Source organism: Vipera berus, assembly GCF_964194415.1.
Source record: "Vipera berus genome assembly, chromosome: 1".
Taxonomy (NCBI): domain Eukaryota; kingdom Metazoa; phylum Chordata; class Lepidosauria; order Squamata; family Viperidae; genus Vipera; species Vipera berus.
The window spans coordinates 203,924,081-203,951,529 of NC_138202.1; the positions used below are offsets into that span (position 1 = coordinate 203,924,081).

Consider the following 27,449-nt stretch of genomic DNA (forward strand, 5'->3'; position numbering starts at 1 on the left):
GTATGAAATACCCCACATGAAACTTTTACGTGCATGCATTGATTCAATGATCTTCCAAAGCAGACAAGTAACATCTGTCCAGAGTTTAACTGTGTTTCATCATTCCCATTCGTCACCAATAATAAATTCAGTCAAGTGTAAACATATTTTGAGAAAGCAAATAGAGCATAGTGTAAATATCACAGGCTGCTTAAGAGGAGTATTGGAAGCCGTAATTCTTATCAGCAGTGCACATTGTTAATTCAGTGGATGCAAACTTCCTTTGAAAAAGTTAAGAGATGAAGACACAATTCTCTGCTCTATCAAATAAAATGAAACAAGACAGGGTCTCAACGGTGTTCTGCTCTAAGTAAGAAAAATGTGATAAAGTGTATTCCCAGCAAGGTAATTTTAGCAATAACCAGCTGGAAATCCTAAGTATGGGCCATTAATTTCAAATGAGTGATTTAAAAATAAAACCCAATGTAATGGTTTTGGATTTTTGTCCTGTGTTGTGCCCATAATTGAAAACACTTTGCAGAAAATAAAAGCACCATAAAGGAAACTTAAGAGAAAAACATTTAACACTTCCTTCCTTGCATTGTGGCACGACACAACCACTACCACGGTACTACTTTTAAAGTACTTGGGAACATAAACCCACCTTGCACATCTTATGTCTCTTTAAACTGAGAGGAAGAGGATTTCCTCTCCTTTTTACACTGTTCAGCTTGTTCATTTGTAAGTGAAAGCATTCCTTAAGAAGTTGCCAGAAGATTTCACAGCTGTCTTGTAGAAAAAAACTGAAATCTTCACTCTTCAGAGGAACTGCCAAAACATCTCCATGTAACTTGAAAGCTAATCCACTATTAGCAAATAGTTGGCACTATATAACTTTTCAGTTTACTACTATGTCTTGGAAATGGAAAAAAAAGATTGATGATACAAGCTACACCCAACCAACACTAAATGGTAAGGAGTGAATAATCCACATACTTACTGTTAGAGATCTCAAATGACTCAAACTTTACAGGCTGTATATAATTGACTAAGTTTGACATTTCCTCAGTAGCCATGGCCTCACTTCCAGCTGTCCCCTAGAACAGAGTTAAACTAATATTAACAGAATGTTTTTCACTAAGGCTGATTGAGCTTCTAGAGGAGTGAACAGTTCTGCTCTTCTCTTTTAAATGTTTCCATACCTCAAAGGCAGAGGAACACATTTAAGTCCTAAAATCTATCTAAAATATGATGTAGTAAAAGAACACACAACCCAACCATTTATTTTATTTTACTTACTCAGCTTTGTGGAATTAATTCAGTTCCCTAAGCAATATAACATAGTATATATGGAGCAGCATCCCTACATATTTCAGTATCTGCTCTCATTAAGGACTGAGCATGCTCTTTTCAAAATAAAAAGCCAACCAACGTTATTTACAAATGGTTGCAGTATCAAACTAAATTAGACAGGGTGACATAGAATAAAGAATTAGAATGTTCGGTTCGTGAATATCAATAGGAAGCCTTTTTTTGGCACCCATCTTTTCCATTACTCTAGATTTAAATATTCATAAAAGTATGTGTACATCGGACTCTTATACCAGAGGTCCCCAACCTGTGAGCCACAGCCCACTACCAGGCCATGGGCTGTTGGCCCATGGGCTGCCTGAGTGCCTGGCCACACGTGTACACACCTCCCACTCGCGCTAGCATCACAGCGGCATACGGGCAATAGCAATACCGTGAGCATCATACAGGTGCTAGCATCACGAGTGCATCCTCCTCGCACGCTAGCATCACGGTGTTGTGCAGGCGCTATCGTCACAAGTGCACACTCCCCAACTTGCATTATCATCGTGATGGTGCACGGGCGCTAGCATCACCCAAATGTCGCCCGGGAGCTCGTGGCCCTGTCGTGGGCCCATTTGTGCACCTACTTGTAGCCTGTTTCGCGTGTGCATGCACATGTAAAGGAATCTCCACACACCCCTCCTGCACCAGGCCGCCAAGAAAGATTGGGGACCCCTGTGTTATACAGTATGCCTTTTTTTTTAGAAGAACAGCTTTAACTGGCTATTGAGAAAGTGGTCCATATGATCTGATTATATGCTATAATAAACTATAGACAGATTCATATATGAATCTTGGAAGACTTTATTTTCTACATTTTAAAGACATATATATATGGAGTTTGGAAATTAATGGATGGATGATAGCAATGGATCCTGCATATTGTTATGGTAAAGGTAAAGGAGTCCCTGCAGATTTTACTCCACTAGTCATTGCCAACTATAGGGGGTGGTGCTCATCTCTGTTTCGAGTATATTAAGCCAGCGCTGTCCAAAGACATTTCTGTGGTCATATGGCCAGCATGACTTCACGGAGCACTGTTACCTTTCCGCTGTAGTACCTATTTACATGCATTTGCATGCTTTCAAACTGCTAGGTTGGCAGAAGCTGGGGCATGGACGGGAGCTTTACTCCATCACGTGGCGCTCAGATCTTGAACCTGAGCTGCTGGCTTTCCAGCTGATGAGCCCAGCACCTTAACTGCTGAGCCACTGCAGCGCCCATTAGAAGTATTTTTTTTTAAATTATGGTCACAAATTACTGTAAGGCCAGAAGTAGATTCATTTACCAACAGCTATAAAATGGTCTGAAGACCTCACTTTGCCTTGTATTTTTGAACAAGCATGTGTCCAACAACATTTCAGTTACAATTTTACCTTTCTTGTCTACTAGACATAAATATTGTAATATATAAATACTGTAATTCTATGACATTATACTTGTGCATGTATCAGGGTAATTTCTATCTTTGGACCAGCAGTAAAAAAAAATATGCCATTTGGCTTACGGCTGGGTTTTGGTTCTTACTGTCCACAAGATGGCAGTAGAATACTGACTCCTGTGGATAACTATGTGGATGTATTTCCAAGTCATACCAGGATAATTTGTACTTCAAAATTATTTATTCCTTACTTCATCCATTGAAGATTTTTTGCAGTCATCATCATAGTCATCATCCTCGTCACTCTCCATTTCTGCTTCACCTGCAATATTTTAATTGGCAAAGAGAAATCTTAATGGGAACATCAGCCAATATTCACACATGTTTTTATAAAAATACCTTTGTTTCAAAGCAATTGCATTATTATAAGGCCTACGGCACAGATGTTTTCCTTCCAAATTATTTATGAGGCAAACAACCAAAACGGTGCCTTCTGTAACAAAAACAAGCAATCAAGCAAAAAAACAAACAAAAAAAAACCCCCAGCATCATGACCCTACTTGCACATTTTTGTTTTTTAATATTATGGAAATCATTATCTAAAGGTTTCATTTTCCACTGATGATTCAAATGGTTCTTCACTTCTGTCTGAGACATAAGTGTAAAGGCTGCTTCCATTATTCATAGCTTTACCAGATACATGCATAAATACACACAATATATACACAGTATTATCCAACACCCTAAAATTGACTTCACCCTCTGCTCGTTTGTGGAGATGTCTTCAATCAGCCATGACTTATAGTGGAAGTTGATCTAATAGTAAATCTCTTAGTGGCATTGCAAGCTTTTTTAAAAGATGCTAGTCAGGCCTCTTTTCTGTTTGAGGTTTCTGGGCCTTGGGATTGATGGCATGACCTCTTTTAATGCTTTTATTTTTAATGCTACTCTGTGACCGTAATAAAAATAGATTGATTGGCCTCTTGCTGGCAGTTTCTGTATCTTCAGAATACAGATGGCATTTTCAGAAGTCATATGGCATCCTCCCCCCTTTTGTATTCAGGAAGATTTTATTTATTTACTTATTCATTCATTCAATTTCAATAGTTGTCCATCTCAATCCTAATGACTCTGGATGGCAAACAACATCATAATACTTATAAAACCATAAAAACCTATCATGGAAATGGAAAACCTTAAAAAGTTAATGGAAACATTCCTTCTTCAACAAACTTTCAGCTCTAGCTGACTGGCTCACGTACATTTCTCTTATATTTTTAACTGGCTTTTGTATAATTTCTTGACTGTTCCATTTTGTTGAACACTATCCACATACCCACACATACAAAAATGCTTCAAGGGGAGGGTAAATCAAGAGTGATATGGAAGTGAAAATACTAGGCCCATTCCTTTCTGGAATTCACACATTATGTGGGGTGGGGTCTGTGCAGGCTCTAGCTCAGGGGTAGGCAACCTTGGCTCTTTTATGACTCATGGACTTCAACTCCCAGAATTCCTGAGTCAGCTATGCTGACTCAGGAATTCTGGGAGTTGAAGTCCATGAGTCATAAAAGAGCCGAGGTTGCCTACCCCTGCACTAGCTGGTAGATCCAAAGTCTGCCCATCACTGGTATTCCTTTCTCTGCCCCCCTCTCCCTTTATGAGTCATGGAAACATGTTGGTGTGGAATCAATTATGGAAGCCCTAAAAGTTCTATAATTGACTTCAAAGTCTGGGAGGGAGTGGAAAGAATTTGCAGTTCAAGCCCAAAACTTATGAAGTAAAGCTGCATAGTTCTTCCCAGTTCTCCTTCAGACAGACACAATAGATTTATATCCAACAATTGCAGTGCCTGCATTTCAGAAGAAATAATAAACACCACCCAACACAAACTTGCTTCCCCAATCAGTGTTATCAAAAGCTGTTGTTTTAGTTAGCAAACTCCTTGTGCATGACCGATGAATAAGTCTTTAGTTGTGTGTGAGTGCTTGAACAGTAATAGGCTTAAAGGGCCTCACTGTTACTACATTTTACTCTTTTATTTGCAAGGTAGGATGGGAAGGGATGGGGTGAAGTGGGAGTAGGAGTGGTCAGGACTGTTAACTTAAGAGTACCTTTACGAATTATCATCTGGACTTGGACTTTAAGGCTCTGTCCAGTATGTACTAATTGAATAGGATTATGCAAAGTGCTTTTACACTGAAACAGGTAATTACCCTCTCCAGCCTATTACTGTGGTGAACCCAGAGTATTTGGCATTCAAAGCATTTTTTCTGATCTTATGCTTAATACCTTTCCCCAAATTATAAGTAAAGTAGCTGGGATAAAATGATTTTTGACTTTGCAAATGTGCACTCTCACAGAAACCCTTCATTTCAAATCAGGTGAAATGATAACGGGATAGAAGGAAAAGCCTAGTTTTTGTTCCTTACGATAACAAAAGCACAGTTTCATTCCTAAGCTGATTATTGATATAGTGCTGTTGAATGGGTGCTATGACATCTGCAACTATATACCTTCCAAAGAATCTGTTTCTCAGCAGAGATAAAGTGGTGATCAGTATAAAGGGATGACATCAAATATCTGTGATCATATCATTCAATCAGAATAGAGTCAGAAGGGGCCTTTGAGGTCTTCTAGTCCAACTGCCTGCTCAAGCAGGAGACCCTATACCATTTCAGACAAGTGGCTACCCAGTCTCTTCTTAAAAACCTCCAGTGATGAAGCACCCCACAACCTTTCCTTTATTTTTAAAAATTCACACGTTACATTCTAAGTATAGTTGCTGTTCAATGGGGGAGGGGGTAAAATAAACAGCAAAAACAGCAGTATTTCTTTCTCTGATGAAATGGGAATGCTGTGAAGCAAGAAAGAAATCAAATTACTGGTCTAAAAAGTTCCAAGAGCATTTGATAATGAAGCAAAAGGAAATAAACGGTATTTATTTTTCTGAGCAACTGAGGGGTATGGCTATGTCTCTTGGCACAGAAGACAGAAACAGGAACTCTTTTGCTACTACAAGCGGGCAGCTCCTAGAGCTGATATTAAAAGCTGATTTTTTTAAAAAAACAAGTTTCTGAATGGATGCAAACAAGTGAGAACTTGGAAGCAATACTGATACGTATGACATAAAAAGAAGGATGCTGCTGTCATGGAAACAGACTGCAGGGAGTCAGACACATTGGCGTAAGGCTGGCAGGAATCATGAGACTTGCATCGCACACTCACTGGACTATGTTAAGCCTAAACTGTGGGCAACAGCTAGAGTTAGGGCTTGCCAATGTTACACCTGGTATCTAGGGCTCTGACTTCTACTTCCTCTTGAAAAGCAAATTTGCTAGCCCACTCCAATATTAAGATTATTCAAAATATGTCTAGTTTGCAAACAAAATTGTTTTTCTAGATGTAACATTAGAATATGAAGTAGATTCATGATATCTCTTTCAGGTTTTTACGCAACGAGAGCAAGCTGAGAGCCGATGAGCTTACTGCCCTCTGCATTGAGACGAGTTCTTCAATAAGAGAATTTTAGATTAGTAGCAGAGCACTTGCTTTGCCTACATAAAAGTCCTTAATTCAATCCTGGGAATCTCTACAAGGTTGCTTGTTAGTATTTACAATATTAAGCAGATGAATCGACGCTGTGCTTTAAAATAAGAAGTACCCCATTATTTTTACCTGCTCCCGGGGAAGAGGGTTCAAAGCTACTGGATGCATCACTGCAGGCATTTGAAGCTTGTTCAGAAAGCTTCTTTTTTGCGCTTCCATCCACAGACTTGTGGGACTTCTTTTTGTTCTTCACCAGAATTTTGTACATCAGGTCTGCTGGGCTAGGAAGTGGAATTCCACGTTCGAGCTGATCGGAAAGAGATAAGGATAACGAAGAAATCTCTTTGAGAAATATTTACTTTTAATTTCCCTGATCTGACTTTTAACAGCAAAATTATTTAAACAAAGCCTATCCTCACACATACTATTTAAGATTATTTTTCTCTTTTAATGGCTGCCTTAGTATGCTTCCGTAGACAGGTCCTGATCTCAATAAATGTTTGCTGCCTGCTACATTTTCATTCATTGCAACATACTACACATTTGATATGCCTTCCACACCACTAGCAGCAGATATTAACCCAATCTTTGTATGGGATACCCCTTATTATCACTCTTGTTCAATAAGCTAAAAATGTAATATTAACATACTAAATCCATACTATATGGATTCCTCTATAAAATATGAGTCACATAGTCACAATAATTCCACAGAAAAAAGTTTAGCTTTTTAAATTCCTTTTCTTGGTATCTTTAAAGCACATCCTATAAGCATATGGTACTGCTTTTACCCACCTCTATGCTATTTGTCTATTGGGACAAGAGACAATTTAACCTGTTGTTCTGTCTGTGGTCACTTTATGTTTCTAATGAATATTTTTAATGTCCTGTCTTCAGGTGGTGTTCTGTACCATAAGTGAAAGAAAAAAAACTGCTAATGCATTTTGCTAATGTAGGATAATGCATGTACATAAGTACAGAACAGGATTTTTAAATTACATAGTAAATTTTCCTGCTATCCTATTAGATAATTTTAAAGAGGGACTAAACAGGTACATAGAAGATAGGGCTAGCAAGAGCTTACTAATCCTGATGACTGTTTGCTAGTTTCATATCACAGGCAACCTGCCATGGACATCAGCTATGGAATAACCAGGGAGGAAGTCTATTCCCTCCCTATCAATAAATCTGACCTTTGTGAAGGGATAAGGTTGATCACTTTATGTAAACAGAATGCTTGGCTGGATAACTGTTAGTCTGATCTAATTCTTAATATTATCAGGTGTGTCTCATCGTTAATTGTACTACGAATATTTGCACAGCAAGAATAAGACGAAGTGATTACACAGCACAAGATCCCTTGAATGTGTGAGATAGCGCTAACAACTCACTTGTCAATGGGATAAAATGATTAGCAAAGAGAGATCTGGAGGAACCCACACCACCAGAATGTACTAAACAGGGCTTTTTTTCTCATAGAACGCTTAGAACGGTGTTCTGGCACCTTTTTTTTGCAAAAAAAAAAAAAAAGCTCCCTCTGAAAGCCTATTACAGGGCTAGGCAAGCTTGGCTCTTTTTCATGACTCGTGGACTTCAACTCCCAGAAATCCTGAGCCAGCCATGCTGAGGGGAAAGGGAGAGGTTTCCAAGCTGAGCCATGCTGGCTCAGGAATTCTGGGAGTTGAAGTCCTTGAGTCATAAAAGAGCCTGCACTAGAGGAGGACATTAAAATTATTTACAGGGTTACTTCTTTAGGAACTAAACTTTTAGAATCTAAAACAGCTAATTCAAAAAAGCCAACAGAAAAGAACCTCACATTTTTCATCTGCTACTGTCTTTTGGAAGGTAAAATTAGATAACAAAATAATCTATTTCCTATGTTAACATCTCTGCAATGAAATCAATAAAGGTAACAGGAAAGGAATAAGAAACATTTTTCTCAGTGTAATATGTCTAATTTAGCTGATGCTAGAAAAAATAGTATCTTTTGTACATACTCTTGAAAAATATTTTGAATCTAACCATCTATTACAACTAAACCACTTTAAATTAAACAATTCTTAAGAATGAAATATTTTTAATTTGGACTTTACTTTTACTGTTTGGACCGTTTGACAAATAGATTATTTAGAATCTAGTTATGTTGCACTTCAGTCTTTAAATAATTAACCTAGTATATACATAACAATATATGATGTTTTCCATGGTGAGCTTAACATCAATAACAGCATTTATTAAAAAGGCTAAAATAATTTCTGGTGGTATTATCTGTACATTAAAATTTTGTTTAGTCACAATCTTTCACTTTTCACATTCTGGAAAAGCAGTGGTCATGTATCCTAGCAGAAGATGTTACATATGTGTAATAAGCATAGTCAGTAGCATATGCCTTTTTAAAAATATCAAACATGCAAAGAAACAAAAATAAGTCCAAAATATCTGTATTACATCCAGAAATGCCAACTTTGCAACCAATATTTCTCATCCATAACTATGGCACCCTAAGGATACCTGCATACATGCAAATGCTTCTCTGGGATCAGTAACGCAGCAAGGATTGCTTTTTCCTTCCAGTAACAGATTGCTGGGAAATACCAAACATGGCCTTAAGAATTCCAATGTTTGTTACAAATTTTTCTGGATGTGGTTGGAAAGAAGCCTAGAAATGCCAGCACAAATACATCACACTTGCTGAACGTGCACACGCAACTAATTACAATCTTCAATTATATGTGATATATCCAGAGCTTTTTTTCTCATAGAATGCTCAGAACGGTGTTCCGGCACCTTTTTTTGTGCACACACACACACACACACACACACCTGAAGGAAACTGTTCCGGAGAGCCAAATTCTCCTCAGGCAGCGACAGGCCTTCAGATGGCTCAAATTGAAGGAAATGCAGGCTAATGCAGGCTAATTTAAAAGTGGGAGGGTAAGAAGGGGCGAGTGTGAACAGGTTGCTTAGCAACCTGCTTAAACAGTCTTTGCAACTTTCAGCTCCTGGTGCCTTGCCTTTTTTAAACTGGGAAGTTGAAAAAAAGGCTAAAAAGAAGGCAATAGAGTGCTATCAAGGAAAATGTATAGATATAGCCAGCAGACGTTTAGGGAACCTTTTTTTTCATACACTGTTCGAATTTTGTTTTAATGCCATGGTGATACACAAGTCTTTTTTTTTAATCCCAAAGCATCTGTTCGTTAAATACAGTATAACAAAGTTTTGGATGATGGAATTACTTTTTATCTAAGGATAAAAATAACAGCTCTTAAATCTGTTATTTTGTTTTATTTTTGCAGAAACAAATTGTATAATTTGCATTTGCATTCATTTACAAATAGAATATGTTGTTAAAATGTATTGGTGTTGAAATAATTAGTGCACACATATACCTATAACCAGTTTATTGCATTTGGCAATTGTACTAAAAAAAATCTTATTGTCAACCAATATAATTCATTTAATTTGAAATCAAGTGAAAAATTGATTTAAATTATTTTATTAAAACAAATTAATGGCAATTCTTTTATAAGAAGTTGCCTCAAACAAAATGAGTTTGACATGCCTGCTCTAGATATTTGAATGCTCCAAAATAAATTCTAGACCAGGCCTGTACATGCAGCCTACCAAGCACCCTTGGACAGAGCACAGACTTTTTTTAAAAAAAAAAAAAAATAAAATCACCACCACTGCCCTGAAAGTCATGTTGCCTAGTGCCTCCATGACTTACCATGACCACAAACTCCAACACTATAGATGCTCCTCTAGTCACGAAATCATTGATTAGCCCACCAGCATTCCTTTGCAGACCACAAACATTTTTAATTTATCAGTGTGGGCCTTTCCCTTCTACAAGTTGCACAGACCTCTTCTAGATTTCCTCTTGCCTTTCCGAGTTAACTCCTTGGTCTGTCATTGAGCAAGAATTGACTTTGTAGGGAAGCATATTATCATTTGATGTATATTTAACATATGTTCTACCTTTATTTACCGATTATATAATATTTGTATGCAATCCACATGGCAAGGGCATGTTTGGGGCAACTTACAATACTTTTAAAATCATAAGATTAAAACATAAAAGCAGGGCTTTTTTTCTCATAGAACGCTCAGAATGGCGTTCCGGCACCCTTTTTTGCACACACACAAAAAAAGCTTTTGCACAAGCTATGCTACTCCCTCTATTGGCTTTCAAAAGCCTATTGGCTTTTGAAAGCCAATAGGAATTGCTGCTGAGCGTGCCAAAAGACCTGGCCGGCAAACATTGCACCGGCAAGTTGTCTGCAGCGAAGGCGAGTTGGCAGGAACTTTGCATCCCTCCCTGCTGCCCAACTATACCATCTCAACTAGGTAAGTAAGAGAGGACAAGGAGTGGGAGGTGGGTTCTGCGGAGTCCATGTGCACTCCTTCCTTGTGCTCACCTGTGTCAGCCAGGCTGGTGGCCTACCTGGTGCTGGACTTGTGCCACCGTCGCCTTGCCCTGTGTGCCTAAGTGGCCGCCCTGCATCACCTGGCCTGCACTGCCTCCACCACCTGCCCCACGCAGCCCCGCCATATAGAGCGGGCCCTACTGCTCCCACAGCACCAGCTGCACTGGCTCTGGGCAGCAGCCCACCACCAACACCCCTCGCACCCATGACCGCAGCAGCACCGCCCCCCCCCCGCCTCCTGTGCCTGTCAAGATGAGAGTTCTGGCACCTTTTTTTTTAAGAAAAAAAGCACTGGTACTAAATATGTATCTTTTACTTAAAATCATTAGTATCCTAGTAAATAACACTTGATGTTATACCTCTCTGGCTTTATATGTTTGGTTCCATCTGGGACACAAAACTACTCAACCAAAAAGCAATCTAAATTACACTGAAGCATTCTTGCTGGAACATCTTACAAAGGAGATTTGTTAAGCTTTCACATGTAGACTTGGTATGGATAGGATAAGGTTAAGACACTGCTTTAGAATCAATTCAAATTTAAAAAAATCAGAATATACCTCCTTACAAGTCCCTGTTATATTTTTTCCTGTGAAAGCATACATTATACAAGAGGGGTATGTGCTTCAAATATATTTCAAATATATATGTCCTTCAACTCTCAACCCACTAAATTAAAAATAAATGAACAAAACAAATCAGCACAAGACATTTCCCATAAATAAATAAATTTATTATGTTGTAAGAGATGAAGGAACCACAGAAACTTAAAATTCTACATGAAATAATATCTTTGTTGACTAGTCAAAAAAGCTAAATAAATAAATATGTACTTACTGGGTATTTTTCTAGTGGATCCATCAGCAAAGCATCTCCAAATATTAATCTACAATATTCTGCCATTTTTGCCTGCTGTTTAGGGCTAAATGTGGAAGAAATTGTGAAATTAAATAAAGCTTTTTTATAATGCTAGAAACACTAGTAATGGAGGATATATCTTTTAACTAGATGAAGAGGTGTAATTTTCCGATCCTATCATCCTAAATTGTACTCAGTGATCTAAAGTCATTATGCTATTAATTCGACTTCAGCAATAGCTTTCTTGCCATATTTTTACAATAATCAGCACAATAAAGATTCTCATTTGTAGTTTGTCATTAATAGAGATAAAAAAATGAAATTGCCTCATATACATACAAGAAACAGGTGTGATTAAGAGAATACAGAAAATTATTTTGACATCTACCTACTCTTAAAATATTTATATCGATCTACTTCCAATAGAAAAGAATATATGTAATGGGGTTGAACTGCTGAGTCCTTTGGGCTCTCTGAACATGGTTGTTTGCTTGTAGACATTTCATTACCGAGTTAAATAACACTGTCAGTGTAAGTGTGTATGCGGTTTGTGCTGTGCTTTCTCCCTTATTCTCACTCATTCTCACATTAAGATCCATTTCCTTTTTCTGTGGATGTGACCCATGTCCTTCCTTCCTTCCTTCCTTCCTTCCTTCCTTCCTTCCTTCCTTCCTTCCTTCCTTCCTTCCTTCCTTCCTTTTCCTGTCACTTTCCCCATTTACTTTCCTTGTAAGAAGCTTGCAGGGAGAAAGTCAGCAGAAAGTTAAGTGACTGCTGCTAGCTGGGGGAGAGAGCAAGGTTGTGTGTGAGGGTCAGGAATAGTAAATGCGCAAGAGGTATCGCATAGGTTGGGAAGGTTGTGCAGGTGTGTGCCTAAGATACCACATGAGTCAGAGAGCACACATGGGTGGGTGGCAGAGAAGGCTTCCCCTTCACTTCCTTTCTTTTCCCTTCTCAACAGGCAGATAAGTGGCTGCTGCTGGGTTGGGAAGGAAGTGAGGGATTGTGAAACTGGCTGGGAAATTGTCACAAGACTTTAAAAATGAAGATCATGTGACTGCAGTAGCTGTGCAGACTGCAGTGACTGCACAGCAATAACTGGCAGCACTAAAGCAATCACAACGTTCTCAAATTTCATGCCCTTGAAAGTCATAGTTTCTGGATTTTGGACATATTCTGTAAGTTAGCCCATTTGAGGTACTGTGATTTAAAACCCACTGCCCTACCATGCATCATTTCACTTCAATAAAAGATTGTAGTTTTAATAATATATAGATTTACAGTTACCCCTAAAGCTCTGAAAAAGCTAATAACTTAAGTTTAACTGGGGTATCTCTCTTCACAAGTAAATGCCTGGGAGGATAAGAAACATTCATTAAAAAAGAGCTGCACCACATTTTAACAGGTTTGTTTTTACCTGCAGCAAAAATCTACAACACTCAAATATTATTGGTGCATATTACTGGAAGTTGGCATTCTATTCTGTTGCCAGCACTGGGAAACCAAATTCTTCCTTCTCCCTTTGGCAAATTTGATTCCGCCCCCATCCCCCCAATACATTAAGCAATTTGCTACTGCGCTTTCATGCTGCTCAGTTCCAAAATGATTTTGAGCATCTTACAAACAGTACAGAGAAGAAAGAATTAAATGGGGGGAAATAGGCCCATGCTAAAAACCATGCCAACTGACATGCAGAGAAACTGCTAGCAGCAACAATCACCTACTATAAGGGTGGGACTCCCCAAAGACTTTCTAGAAAGTTGGTGCTTGGCACATATGAAGGGGAGAAAGCAAAAAAACAAAAAAACAACAACCCCTTTTGCTTCATGAGTAGAAATCAATATACGTAGGAAACTGGACATAGCTGACTGAAAAGATTTCTACAAAATTTTAAATTACTTACGAATCCACATGATTCTCAAAAGACAAGAGTATAGGGAAAGGAGATGTCTTAAATGCACATTCAGCAATAGCTTCTATGACCTCCTAGAAAGGGAGAAACAAAGAACACATTTTCCCTTGAGAAAAGAAATGATTTAACAGGCAAGCACAAAAAGTTTTCATAGTTCCTCTGACCCACACTCAAGATTTTTTTAATTCTTAAAAGAACAAGGCAGTTGCAGCACCATTAAGTTTATCTCAGTGTGACTGGCCTTCTAATCTTCAAGCCCAGTAAAATGCTGTTGGCGTGTGGGAGAATAAACAGTAGTTTGTATTTAAAAATGTGTGTCCACAGGGCTCACAGCAGTTTTCCTAAAGCTTCACTTTTAGAGATTCTTTTGTGTAATAAAATAGTTATGTATTGCCAGGTAACCTTTATTGTATTTAGAGAAAGACTTCTTTTCAAATCTTTTAATTGCCACTCTTTAGACGTATGTCTGAGTTTAATAAAGCCTCGAGTATCTGACAGAACAAAAGAAAAGTAATGCATGTTAAACTGCAAGTTGTTCCATTTTGGCTTAGCATACTGCATAAACCCATACACTATAGTTGGTAGTATATGTATGAATCTACTTAGTGGTGTACTAAGTGTGCCAGGACAACAACAAAATCTGGTGTGTAGCACAAGGGGGATCTTTTTAAGATACTTCTAACCCTGATTAGTTTTTGTTTATTCCAACCTGAAGCCATTCTTACCACCCCCAGCAGCCAGAAACATGCTTGAAAAATTTATAGGCTGGGCCATGTTAGTTAATCTGACATAACCTCACACAGTGATTTTACTTAACCTGCTATGTGATGCTTAAATATTTTTTTTTGGGGGGGGGGGAAATGTATGGGAAGGCTTTTCAATTACTAAGAATCCTCCCTGCCACCCCTCCCCCACACATGGATTTATTTGCTGAGGGAACAAATAGAATGTGTGAAAACCCAGTAGGATTTAGCTGAAATGGAGACTGCTTCTGTAGAAATTGATTTAGGTTAAGGTTGCCTTGTCTTTTTACAAATTTACTTTGCCTGTGGTTTTTTTTAAAAATGTTTCATCTAAGTGGCTTAAACTATTCCTATAAAAAAACTGCTTTCTCTTTCCCAAGGTATGTCTTAAAACTTTGATGCAGGACTGCGGACAGACTGCAGCTTGATATAAAGTTATAGGACTATTGATATAACCACTTGAAGTACACATTTTCTTACATAGTGATAATTGTAATGAAAAATTATATAGCTCAGCAAAGATATGAAGATTTACACGTTCGCCATGCTTACCTTACCATGGCTTTTAAAATTAGTTACAAATTGCCTTGGCTAAAAGGCAGCATAGACATCTAACTATTCAGTTAATAAAAATATATCATATAATTCAACATAATTACACAGGATAAGAAAACATGATAAAGCTTGCTTTATTAATTGTATTCAGATAATTACTTATCCACTAACTGCCTAAGAGGAGAGAACAGAGGTGGTTTTTAATTTACCCTAGAGAATTTTTTAAGAAAAAAAGTGCATGTATGTATATACACATTCTATAAGCAGAAATTCTGTTCCTCCAGGTCACAGACCGAAGCAACACAACATTTCACAAAACAACAAAAAGTTTGGCTTTCATTTCTCATCTGATATTATTTGTCTGAAGAGCTTTTAATTATATAAATTAATAATTTTATATAAATAAAATTATTATTATTATTATTAATTGGTGACTGCTGATAATTCTTTTTACCCAATTCAGTAATTTTAACAAATGCACTAAAAATTTAAGCTAAAATGCCTTCATTATAATTTTGCCGTGCAATGTAAAGAGAATGTATACATATAACAAGGAAAATCAATAGCATGTAAATTTTGCAGCAGATGCTTTTAACATAGCTAACCATCAGTTAAGAAAGAGCAAATAGGATGTAAAAGGCTTCTACTAATTGTGAGGCTTCTATGAACCTTTCTGGAACAGCTAAAGTACACAATATTCACCTTTTTACTGAAAAATGGATTAAACAAGCTAATCTAGATCTAACACAAATCTGTTTTACAAAGAAAGGTTCAGGGGGTAACATGTTCATTATCAAGTGCTACAGTTATGAAATCAAAAAATTTAAAAAATCAAATTACATAACTCAAATTTTGCACTAGGTTTGTGCCTCTGCACATGTCATATCTACTTGTCAGAAAAATGAGCAAGCTATAAAAATAAAAGCAAGCTATTACATGGGCCACCAAGAAAAGTGCTGATTAATGGCTCTGACGTCAGACACTGGTACCTCAAAATTGTTTCCCCTGCCTGCTAACAGATTACTTCTCTTTTAGTTTGCTCCTACTGAATCAGGAAATGTCAAGTTGAATAGCAAAGTGGCAGCATTATGTTGAAAGAGACATTCATGTATGCGGTATTACAGGCACAATAAGTTTAAGTCAAAATATCCTGACATTCTTCATCATTTCCAGTGAAAGAAGTCAAATTAAAAAAATAATAATTAGAGAGGAACAAAATCTCCGATTCATGTGTGGGATGTGCACGACTCTCTAACACTAGCATTTTCAGAAGCATTCTGAGATTAAAATATATGTTTTAAAATGGCCAATTACTAAATTAAAACACCCTCTTTCTTGATTATACAATGCCAAGAAAAAAGCCTACATAACAATTGCATATGCTTGGTTTCTAGATGCCACTTTTCTGACTTTTGTTTCATTTCTACATGTGGATGGCAGGCGAAAGAGATTTCTGTTGAAGGAAAACTGCTCGGTAAAGCAAGGAATCCATCCAAGCTTCAACAGGGGGCATTGCTCTGCTGGGCCTCACTTCTTTGTCTATTTCACTGGAGAGCTCAAAGATGAGGTGGCTCCACACACTGGAGCAGCAGTAGTGCAGACGTGTAACATACATGGCAGAAAATGTCCTTCCCATCAAGTTCCCCTTTTTTATTATTTGCATATTCCACAAACCTTTGGCAGGATTGCAAGGAATAACAAACAAAACCAACCACAATTAATTTAACAATAATCCAAGCAACACAGTGACCATCAGCCAATTCACAAATCCAGCAATAATGCGGAACAAATAAGAAGTTACAGCTGTTTCAGTAGAAAATTTAAAAAAGGCGGTAACTTCACGAAAAGAGTGTTCTGAATCTGGGCATGTTGTAACTATTCACCACTCACTTGATCATAGAAAAATGAAGTACAGGTTTCTGTTACTATCTGTAGTATATTTATACACAGTCTGTTTTGGCAGTCAGAAATCCAAATCCATTAATAGCAGACAATCATCATAAACAATATATGCAATTAATGAGATGGTAATATAAAAGTTAGGAGCAAAACATTGCTTCCTCAGATGTTGAAATTGGATATGGTAATCAACTTGGGACTTACGATTTAGCGCTGAATTATTTAAATAAGTAATGTCAATTATATTCTTCTGGTTGAGGCTGTCTCATATTTAAGTTTGTGTATAGTCTGTGCATACAGGTTTTCCCATGTGTCTAGTTGATGACTGGCTCAGATGGTACATCTATTATAATGATGGACAAATCACTTCCTTCAGATCACTAGCAACCCTTTTCTAATTTTCTGCCAAGAATGCTGATTGTTCCAAAAATGTGTGCACAAGTGAATATTTAAATCCTACCACTCACACATGATTCATATCCAATAATACACCGCAGAGCTTGCAAGCACTATTCTTTTATGTCATAAGGACTGTCCTTCCTGCTGTTTCTTAAAGGCAGTTTTCTCCCTGAGAAAAACAAATATGCTTATGTGATCCAGGTCTATAATAGGAAGCTTCAGTATAGTTTACATGAGTCATTTGAATAATTTAGGCATATAGGCTGATGCTCCATAACCTTGGCCTTGCCAATAATATCTGATGGAAGTCATGTTTATTCAGGGTTATATCTCATAACGCTATTGTGATTTCTTGCTTAACAAAGGTAATTGGGACTGGGATTTCCATTGCTAAGGGGTGTGGCTGTAAACCAATGCAGTTGGAACTGCATTGCTTAGTGATAGCAATCCCCAAAATTCCCACTGCTGTTGTTAAGTCAAATTCCCTGGTAGTTAAGGAAGAACTTCACATGGCTACAACTTGTGACTTCCTTCTGGCTTCCCACAAAGTCAATGGGAAAACTGCCGAGAATTTGCAAGTCCCGGGCAGCTCACAAGTGGGCTGGATGGTGGGTATGTACTGTACTCAGGAGGAGATGCTAAGACATCACCTGACTACATGAAGGTTGGGGAAGAGTTACTGCAGTATCACTGCTGGGCAGGGGGTGCTATGGGAGAATAAGTGGTGGGAACAGCTTGCACCCTTCTCTGTAGGCTTCCCTGCAGACTTTGCTTCTGGAAAACCAGCAGGAAAGGTTGCAAATGTTGATCTGCAGGATAATGCAACCATCAAAATCGTGAGTTGGTTGTCACGTGCCCAATTCAGAATGATGTGACTACAGGGTTGGTGCAATGGCCAGAACTTTGAGGACTGATTATTAGTATCACTCATGTAGCATCATTGCAACTGCTGCTTTCAATTTAAAGGTTGCAAAAATAAAATCTAAATCTTTTGTTTGTAAAATTACTATATTTGTCTTCCAACAATCAAGTTAAAAATAATGTACCATATATACTTGAGTATAAGCCGAATTTTTCAGCCCACTTTTTGGGCTGAAAAATTCCACTTCGGCTTATACTCCAGTCAACAAAAAAACTTACCGAGGACTTGTGCGCGGCCGAGGCTTTGGTGCTTCCGGGATCGCGCGCACCTCTCCCAAGCCACCGCCGTCTGAGACCTGCCGAAGTTTGGGGAGGTTTGGGGAGGTGCGCGCGCACCTCCCCAAACCTCCCCAAACGTCGGCAGGTCTCCGTTCCTCCTGCCGACGTTTGGGGAGGTTTGGGCGCCTCCCCAAACCTCCCCAGGTCTCCGTTCCTCCGCGCAGACCTGCCGACGTTTGGGGAGGTTTGGGCGCCTCCCCAAACCTCCCCAAACGTCGGCAGGTCTCCGTTCCTCCTGCCGACGTTTGGGGAGGTTTGGGCACCTCCCCAAACCTCCCCAGGTCTCCGTTCCTCCGCGCAGACCTGCCGACGTTTGGGGAGGTTTGGGCGCCTCCCCAAACCTCGGCAGGTCTCCGTTCCTCCGCGCAGACCTGCCGACGTTTGGGGAGGTTTGGGCGCCTCCCCAAACCTCGGCAGGTCTCCGTTCCTCCGCACAGACCTGCCGACGTTTGGGGAGGTTTGGGCGCCTCCCCAAACCTCCCCAAACGTCGCGCAGACCTGCCGACATTTGGGGAGGCGCCCAAACCTCCCCAAACGTCGGCAGGTCTGCGTGGAGGAACGGACACCTGGGGAGGTTTGGGGAGGCGCCCAAACCTCCCCAAACGTCGGCAGGAGGAACGGAGACCTGGGGAGGTTTGGGGAGGCGCCCAAACCTCCCCAAACGTCGGCAGGTCTGCGCGGAGGAACGGAGACCTGGGGAGGTTTGGGGAGGCGCCCAAACCTCCCCAAACGTCGGCAGGAGGAACGGAGACCTGGGGAGGTTTGGGGAGGCGCCCAAACCTCCCCAAACGTCGGCAGGTCTGCGCGGAGGAACGGAGACCTGCCGACGTTTGGGGAGGCTTGGGGAGGCGCCCAAACCTCCCCAAATGTCGGCAGGAGGAACGGAGACCTGCCGACGTTTGGGGAGGTTTGGGGAGGCGCCCAAACCTCCCCAAACGTCGGCAGGTCTGTGCGGAGGAACGGAGACCTGCCGACATTTGGGGAGGTTTGGGGAGGTGCGCGCGCATCTCCCCAAACCTCCCCAAACTTCGGCAGGTCTTCGGACGGCGGCGGCTTGGGAGAGGTGCGCGCGATCCTGGAAGCACCGAAGCCTCGGCCGCGCGCAAGTCCTCGGTAAGCTCCGGGCGGTCACTTGCTTCGCGTCTCCTGAGGGAAGGGGGGGCGACTGGAGCGGGCGTGTTTCCTCGCCTGCTGGGCGCCGCGATTTCCCCGGGGAACGCGCGGGCCCCGAATGGCAGCGTGGAGCGAGGAAGCGGACAGCCAGGGCTTCCCCGAGAGCCGCGGCCACACAGGGTATTCCTGTGTATTCAGGCTTGCAAAATGGCGGATCGAGCCTCTGCTGACGGCAGAGGCTTGCAGAGCGCGGATCCAGCCTCCGCCGGCGGCGGAGGCTTGCAGAACGGCAGATCGGCTTATACTCGAGTCAACAACTTTTCCCAGTTTTTGGGGGTGAAATTGGGGGTCTCGGCTTATACTCGAGTCGGCTTATACTCAAGTATATACGGTATTATATATTATAATATATTATATATGATTATTATATATTATATATTTTTATTTTCAATAATAAAAATGCATGCTTCTAGGATCCAGGACTACTTGTTTTATTATTTTAAAAACTGTTTGTTTCTCTCACTACCGTACCTTTTACTATATGTATATAAGTATGCATATACATATACTGGAAATAGTATTATTTAGAATGAATGATAAAAACCTTAGAGTGGTAATACAGTAAAAAGAAAATTAATTAAATCACCAAAAATGAGGTGAAACAACACAAAATTTAGATGAACTATAGCATAGCAAAACTGCAATCCTAAAAAGGCCAGAGGTAAATCTTACTGAATTGTATGGAATATAGTCCCTACTTAAGCATGTACAGATTGGAACTAGAATGTTTCATTATAATCAAAGGTTACCATGTAAGAGAGTTACTCTTGTATTCTATAATAGCACGATAAGAAAAAGGTTGATTAATAATAAAATAATTTGCATGGCCCTAATAATTACATTTCGGGTGAAGAAGGAGAGCGCAAAAGTTGGCTTGAAACTTAACATTAAGAAAACCAAGATCATGGCATCTGGCCCTCTCAATTCATGGCAAATAGATGGGGAAGAAATGGAGGTAGTGACAGATTTTATTTTCCTGGGCTCCAAGATCACCGCAGACTGGGACTGCAGCCAAGAAATTAAAAGACGCTTGCTCCTGGGGAGGAAAGCCATGGCAAATCTAGACAGCACACTAATAAGCAGAGACATCACCCTGTCAACAGAAGTGCGTATAGTCAAGGCTGCGGTCTTCCCAGTTGCAATGTATGGCAGTGAAAGTTGGACCATAAGAAAGGCTGAGTGCCAAAGAATTGAGGCCTTTGAACTATGGTGCTGGAGAAGACTCCTGCGAGTCCCTTGGACTGCAAGGCGATCAAACCGGTCAGTCCTAGAGGAGATCAACCCTGATTGCTTTTTAGAAGGCCAGATCCTGAAGCTAAAACTCAAATACTTTGGCCACCTAATGAGAAGGAAGGACTCACTGGAGAAGAGCCTAATGCTGGGAAAGGTTGAGGGCAAGAGAAGAAGGGGACGACAGAGAATGAGGTGGCTGGATGGAGTCACTGAAGCAGTAGGCGTGAGCTTAAATGGACTCCAGAAGATGGTAGAGGACAGGAAGGCCTGGAGGAACATTGTCCATAGGGTCGGATGGGTCGGACATGACTTCGCAGCTAACATTATATATATTTATTTATATGTATATTCAGGATCAAAAGGTTTGTCTATATATTTTTCAAGCTTAAATTAATCATTCGAGGTAAAATATATGTTACTTGATAAAATTACATTGTATGACCTATTACATGGGATAGAAGGCTCCTAGCTCTATTCAGCAGAAATAATAACAAATAACATCTACAAGATATACCATTATTATCCCAGGTATATAGGAATGGGTGATGAGGACACAAAATCATTACTAATTGGCAGTGGTGGGATTCAAATATGTGAAAAACCAGTTCTCTGTGTGGATGCCGCTTCCGGAAGTCCATTCTGGACCTCGGCAACAAAAAATTAGCTACCGGTTCTGCCGAACTGTTGCAAACCACCTGAATCCCACCACTGCTTATTGGTAGATAGCAGAAAAGAATGGAGAGAAGGGCACATTTTTATAGACAGTTACCAACTGTGCTGAAGAAAAAAGGATGAAGAATTATAGATAGCAGTTAGTAAAGGGGTAAAAGGGATTTCAAACACGATGTCCTGAATTCTGAGGCATTGTCTGAAGATATTGTACCTTCAAAGTATATTTTCTGTTATTAATCAAAAAACCATTGCTATGTAAAATCTGCAAGCTAAATCATCTCATGAATTACATACAGACAGGGGTGTTTGTGTGTGTGTGTGTGTGTGTGTGAGAGAGAGAGAGAGAGAGAGAAAGAGAAAGAGAGCACAGTTTTGATTTTTGGATAGATTCAATATTAATTATACCATACACACACATACAAAGCGGTCTCTCTCCCTCCCTCCCTCTCTCTCTCTCTCTCTCTCTCTCTCTCTCTCTCTGTGTGTGTGTGTGTGTGTGTAAAAGGTCAACTGAAGGAAAGAAGATCAACTGAAATTACAACAAAGGAAGTCTGTCAAGCAGCGATAATATACATCATGGGATAATTAGCCATATGTTTTCCTGTAACTGCCTCTACCTCATTGCTTTAAATTATAAAAAACTGAAGATTAAAATATTTTGCTTTTCAAGGAATATCTAGCTTCAGTTAACACCATCGCGTAATGATACCAGGATACTTTTGCAAAGACTGAGACGGGGGAAAAAAGTCATCCAAAATACACCAAGAATACCTGAAATCTGCCCTATTTTGTTACTGATATGAAATCAAACTTATTATACTGTACTCCCAATACCATAATTCATGTTTTACTTTCCTCATGCCCCTGAATAAATGTGTTTTTTTTAACATACACAGAAAGATGACATGCACACAAATGACCTCAGTAACACATCTGCAGATATAGGCAACTGTGATGATCATTGTTATCTCCCTTAGTAAATAACTTTTAAACTATTCTGCTGCTATGTCTGTCTGGGGAATAGTGCCAGGCTGAGTAAAATCTTAAAAATGCCCAGAGACATCATGACCTTTTTCAAAACTAGCCTAAACAGTCCATTTTTGCCTATATATTCATGTATTTTTTTTAAAATCCCATTTATATCCCGCCCTTCTCCAAAGACTCAGGGCGGCTTACAATCTAAAGCACAAATCAATGTGCTTAGCAATATTACCAGTTTTGTGAGAATTGTATACCTGTCATTGAATTGAATCGTGCCTTTTCTGGATTGAAAATATTGTTTTTCGTCTCCTTAAAAATGCTGAAGCCAAATAAGTTTTGTAAACAGTTTATTAACTAAATGTTTCAGCTGAAATAGCTACTTCTGTTTGTACCAATACTAGTTAATTAAAACTGGCATTCTACAGCAACCTCAAACTCCCATTTATCATTCTATCCAATACTGGGCAGTAATTTTTTTTTCCATTTTGGGATCTATCCCTCTCCAAGAAGAACTGGGGATCCTATGCAACAAAACAGAGAATTCATCAGATTCACACCTAGCAATACGTTATGCTGTAAACTTCTGTGTACATGCATTTTATGTCTCCTGGAAGTGTGTGAAAGGGAAATTTTTATTGCATCATAAGAATCATGCATTTCATTATAAAAGAGTTAATTTGATCAACATTTAGATTTATTTATAGTTATTTGCAAGTATGGAGACATAAGCTATTCTACATGCATGTAGACAATTGAGTGTGATATAAAAATGCGTTATTTAACAAAGATAGGCTTAAAGTCCTTGGAGTTGAGTTAGATGCCTGGTGTCATGGATGCATACATGCAATTTTCTCAACAAAAATACGAAAGGAGTTTTCCACTGCTGCTTTCAGGGATTGCTTTACTTCTTATTCTGGTCTATAATCCCTGAAGATTTCAAAATTTACACCATTACAGCACTGCCAGATGATCTGCAAAAGTTCCTTTGACTACTTAAAAAGTGATAATTATTTTTTCCCCCCAAATGAGTACAAGGATGGTCTGGTCTCACTCAGAAACCAGCGAGTTAGTTAGCATCTTATACAGATAATCATTTCTTAATGTTAAGTATAATGGAGCAAAATATTAAGAATATAGAATATAATTAAGATAATCATTCTTTTATCTTTGTGTCATTTTCTGCAAGCTTATATACAACCTCATTATTATAAAAGTGAAATAATGCACATTGGCTGGGCAACACTCCAGAAATAATTTGGGGGGGAAAATGCTTTGAGTGCATAGGAGTGTGAATACAGCAACAGTCTACATTTTGAAAGCAGTCCATTTGTACTGGAGTCACACAGCCTCTTAAGAAATGGCCTGATAATTGAAATCCCCGTTTGTTTTTTTTAAACCTTTCTCTATTGAATTGAATTTCTAACCTAGGCATTATTTGTTTTTCTGGAGACATTCTATAGTCATCTGTAGGCATTTTATATGTGCATAAATATTCTATTTTGTACTATCTTTTTACATTGGAACACCAGGGAAATGTACCTTAAAGGATATTTCCGTTGTCATGGTGAATCCATGTGTAATGACCGGCTCCTCTTCAGCAGTTCGGCCTTTCCAGCAGTCCAGCTCAACACAGCGGCAACCAGACAACAGCACTTGACGATACATCTCTACAGAAGAGTTGCCGGCTAGCTGTCCAGCTGCAAACAAAGAAGACGACCCTGAATCAAGATACTCCATTCTGGACTAATGGACCTAAAGCATATTGTCTTGAAAGTGTAGAAGTCTGCACCATCTATTTTTCCCAGTGCCAAAAGACAAAAGTGATGAATGGATAAACTTAAACACACTCTTACAGGGAGCAGAGATAGAAAATGACAAAAGGGGCAAAAAAAAAGGAAAGATAATTACTATTCTAATTGTTTTAAATGTTTCTATTTTTTTAAGATGCTCAAGAACATATTTCATTATACATTTTGGTGGCCTAGTAAGAAACACTGCAGAACTATACATAGTAAAGAAAAAAGCATGAAAGCCTCTTTGTGTTATTTAATGGCATAGCACATCTAATTTCCGAAAAAATGCAGTCATGCCACTTAAAGGCAAGGTCGCTGTTAACAGAATAGTCTCTTTTTAAAAAATGGTTGTCAAGTATACATAGTTTAGAAAAAAATGCAATCCCTTGTAACTCATCACAGAAGTTAATCAGGCCTTCAAATCGTTCCTCATCCCCTGGAATTTTATATGCAACTATGTAAACTCTTTTACAATAGCCAATTGAACACCTAAAAGTCCTTTACTTACTCAAAGTGAAGCATCTTCAAATATTAGAGACAGGTTTTGTGGCTTTCTTATTGAACCAATCCCTGTTTAAGGATACTATGTGTCTAACTACTAAACAACTAATTAAATGAAGTTTAGGTCATCCACACATCCACAATGATACACTTAATGAATCTTATTCCTATATATTGTGTTTCTCCAAAAGTAAGACATACCCCTAAAATAAGCCCTAGCTTGATTTTTGGGGGTGAGCCTAATATAAGCCCTACCCAAAAAATAAGCCCTAGTTTTGGGGTGAGGCACACGCCTAAAAATGAGGTGGGGGTGTGGAGCTTACCATTGCAGCCAGGCCTCCCATGGATTGACACTTGCCTCGCCGGAAAGAGCAGCTTCATTCTGCAGCTGAGAATGAAGCTTGGCCTGCATTTCGCAGTCAAGGCCTCTGACAGTGAAATGCACACTGGAGCTTCATTCTCAGCTGCAGAATGAAGCTGCTCCTTCGGCCGCAGAAGAAGTGGGCCGGCTGGGGGGGCTGTCAGTGCTGCCACTGTGAGGTGAGTGGAAAAGACACACACACCCCGAAAATAAGACTTGGTGCCTCTTTTGGTGGCAAAAAAAAGACCAGGTCTTATTTCCAGGGAAACACAGTTATAAATATTAACTGATACATATTTATCTTGTATCCTTAGCTTAAACATTGCAAACTTTAGTAAGACAACAAACAACACCTGCAAAACAGCTAAACGTCTAGAATAGCAGCGAATGCTGTCAAAGAAAATTTTTATGTTGAGTTGTAACATTCTTGAAAACTACCTCTGAATAGTGAAGAATCAAAGTAAAGTTGCTGAATAATGTTCAGATACCAAGCCTGACACTGACTATAACCACTTTTCCTTTTTTACAGAACAAAAGGGTCCTCAGGATATTTGCAGGACCGTCTGCTACCGGGGACGACTTCCCATCGCCCAGTGCGCTCACACAGAGAGGGCCTCCTCAGGGTGCCGTCGGCCAGACAATGTTGGCTGGCGACCCCCAGGGGGAGGGCCTTCTCTGTGGGAGCACCAGCCCTTTGGAACCAACTCCCCCTTGAGCTTCGGATGGCCCCGGACCTCCGGTCCTTTCGCCGCGACCTCAAAACTTTTTTCTTCCATCAGGCTGACCTGGATTGATGATGGGTTTTTAAATATGTTTTAATTTTTAACTGTGTAGTTAATTTATTTTGGGGCTGTTATTTAATTCTTTTTTTAATTTTTGTATTGTTGTTTTTTATTGTTGTTAGCCGCCCTGAGTCCTTCGGGAGATAGGGCGGCATATAAGTCCCAAAAATAAATAAATAATAAATAAATAACCGTATCCACCATCAAGCAGTACAGTGGCCTAGATGTGAAGATGCCTGTCTCCCACTTGGAAGGTTGATAGGCAGCGACAGATCAGGGTGCAAAGAGAAAATATCAGCTGTGAAGTCTGCATAGGCGTCAGGAAGGGCACCTGGCCAGTAAATGCTCAGCTCCATTCAGTCGCCCTGACTCCATCTTGAACCAAGGGATTACAGAGTTTTAAAAAGAAAAAAAATAACCGTATCCATTATCATTGATAATTCTGGATGGAAGGGCAGAAGCTCTACTTCACTGACAACTTATAGGTGCAAAGTATTTTCCATCTGGTATACAAGATCAATGGGAGACAAATGGCAGGAAAAAAGGCAGATGAGCATCTAAATGTCAACAATGAACCTCTTCAGATTCAATAACAAACTCTTCGGCATTTGTTCTTTAACTTTTTCCTTTGGTCATCCAAACAGACAGAAAGATACTTGGTTAATAGGAGACTAAAGCCTTATCACAGGATAGCAGCTTCTTTATTCATTATCATGTAACGGGAAGAGATTATGTATATTCTTTTTGGCCAAGAATGGGCAGACTCTGAAGCTGAATTGGCTAGACACAAGAGGATGCCTGCTAGCTTGCAGCTGAGATCCAAGGAAATTATTTTTAATTCTTAGAAATGGTAGTACAACATGGAAACTGAAAAGCACTTATGGGACTAGTTTTGTGCCTCTAGTGCTTGCTTAGCTTTGGAGCCTAAAGAAATCAGCTGATTGTTGTCATCTGTTGCGAGCTATTAGGTGGCACCAGAAAATGAACACAAAGGCATCTGTGATATTCACCCACACTGATACACTGAACCATTTCATTACATAGCTTAGCTTTTCACACTTTAAAACATCGCGTCTGTACTAATGAAATTTGGAAACACGTATACAAATGCTTTTACTCCAGCACTGTTGAGAGGAAGAGAGAAAACCAGAATGAAACCTTTAGACAGTGGAAGATAAAACAAACGAAACAAGAGATTAGCAATACTTCTAAGCTTTCCCGGATACTATGATATTAGCAATGTGACTTTTTTGCGTGTGTGTGTGTGTGTGTGTTGTGTGGTGGTGGGTGACTGGGAAATCCAGTGTTCCTCAGGGTGGAGGAAGTACCAACCATGCAGTCCTCATCTGCACGGAAGACGCAGTTCTTCTGTGCAGGAAGCAACCAGGAATCATTACCGTTCATCTTTCTGCATTTTCCCCTGTAACTGCTTTGTGCTTTCAGAAAGAACCTTTGGGAAGAAAGCTTACCCCCCCCCCCCGCCACTTACTCTACATGAATGCTTCCTTCTACTTGGAGGTAAGATATTCTTTCAATCATCTCATACATACCATGCCTTTAAGGTAGAATAGGAGGCGCCAAAGATTGGATGTAGAGGCACCATCTAGCCTGCAGTCTAGAGATCTGCCACTCAGACATGGAGAATCAATTCTGCAGGATGAGCTCTGCATCACTTTACACAATGGGGACAGGAGTGCA

General features: G+C 39.6%; 1 protein-coding gene across 3 annotated transcripts in view; it reads right to left on the bottom strand.

Moving 5' to 3' along the window:
- PLCB1 (phospholipase C beta 1) overlaps positions 1–27,449 on the bottom strand; it is a 497,164-nt gene that overhangs the window by 95,501 nt on the left and 374,214 nt on the right. For all 3 annotated transcript variants that reach the window (XM_081321970.1, XM_081321971.1, XM_081321972.1), the window contains exons 11-16: positions 23,854–24,011; positions 13,451–13,533; positions 11,527–11,611; positions 6,392–6,569; positions 2,965–3,035; positions 980–1,076 (exon numbers count right to left, since the gene is read on the bottom strand). In XM_081321970.1, coding sequence (XP_081178096.1) covers positions 980–1,076; positions 2,965–3,035; positions 6,392–6,569; positions 11,527–11,611; positions 13,451–13,533; positions 23,854–24,011 — 672 coding nt within the window. The remainder of the gene's footprint in view (positions 1–979; positions 1,077–2,964; positions 3,036–6,391; positions 6,570–11,526; positions 11,612–13,450; positions 13,534–23,853; positions 24,012–27,449) is intronic.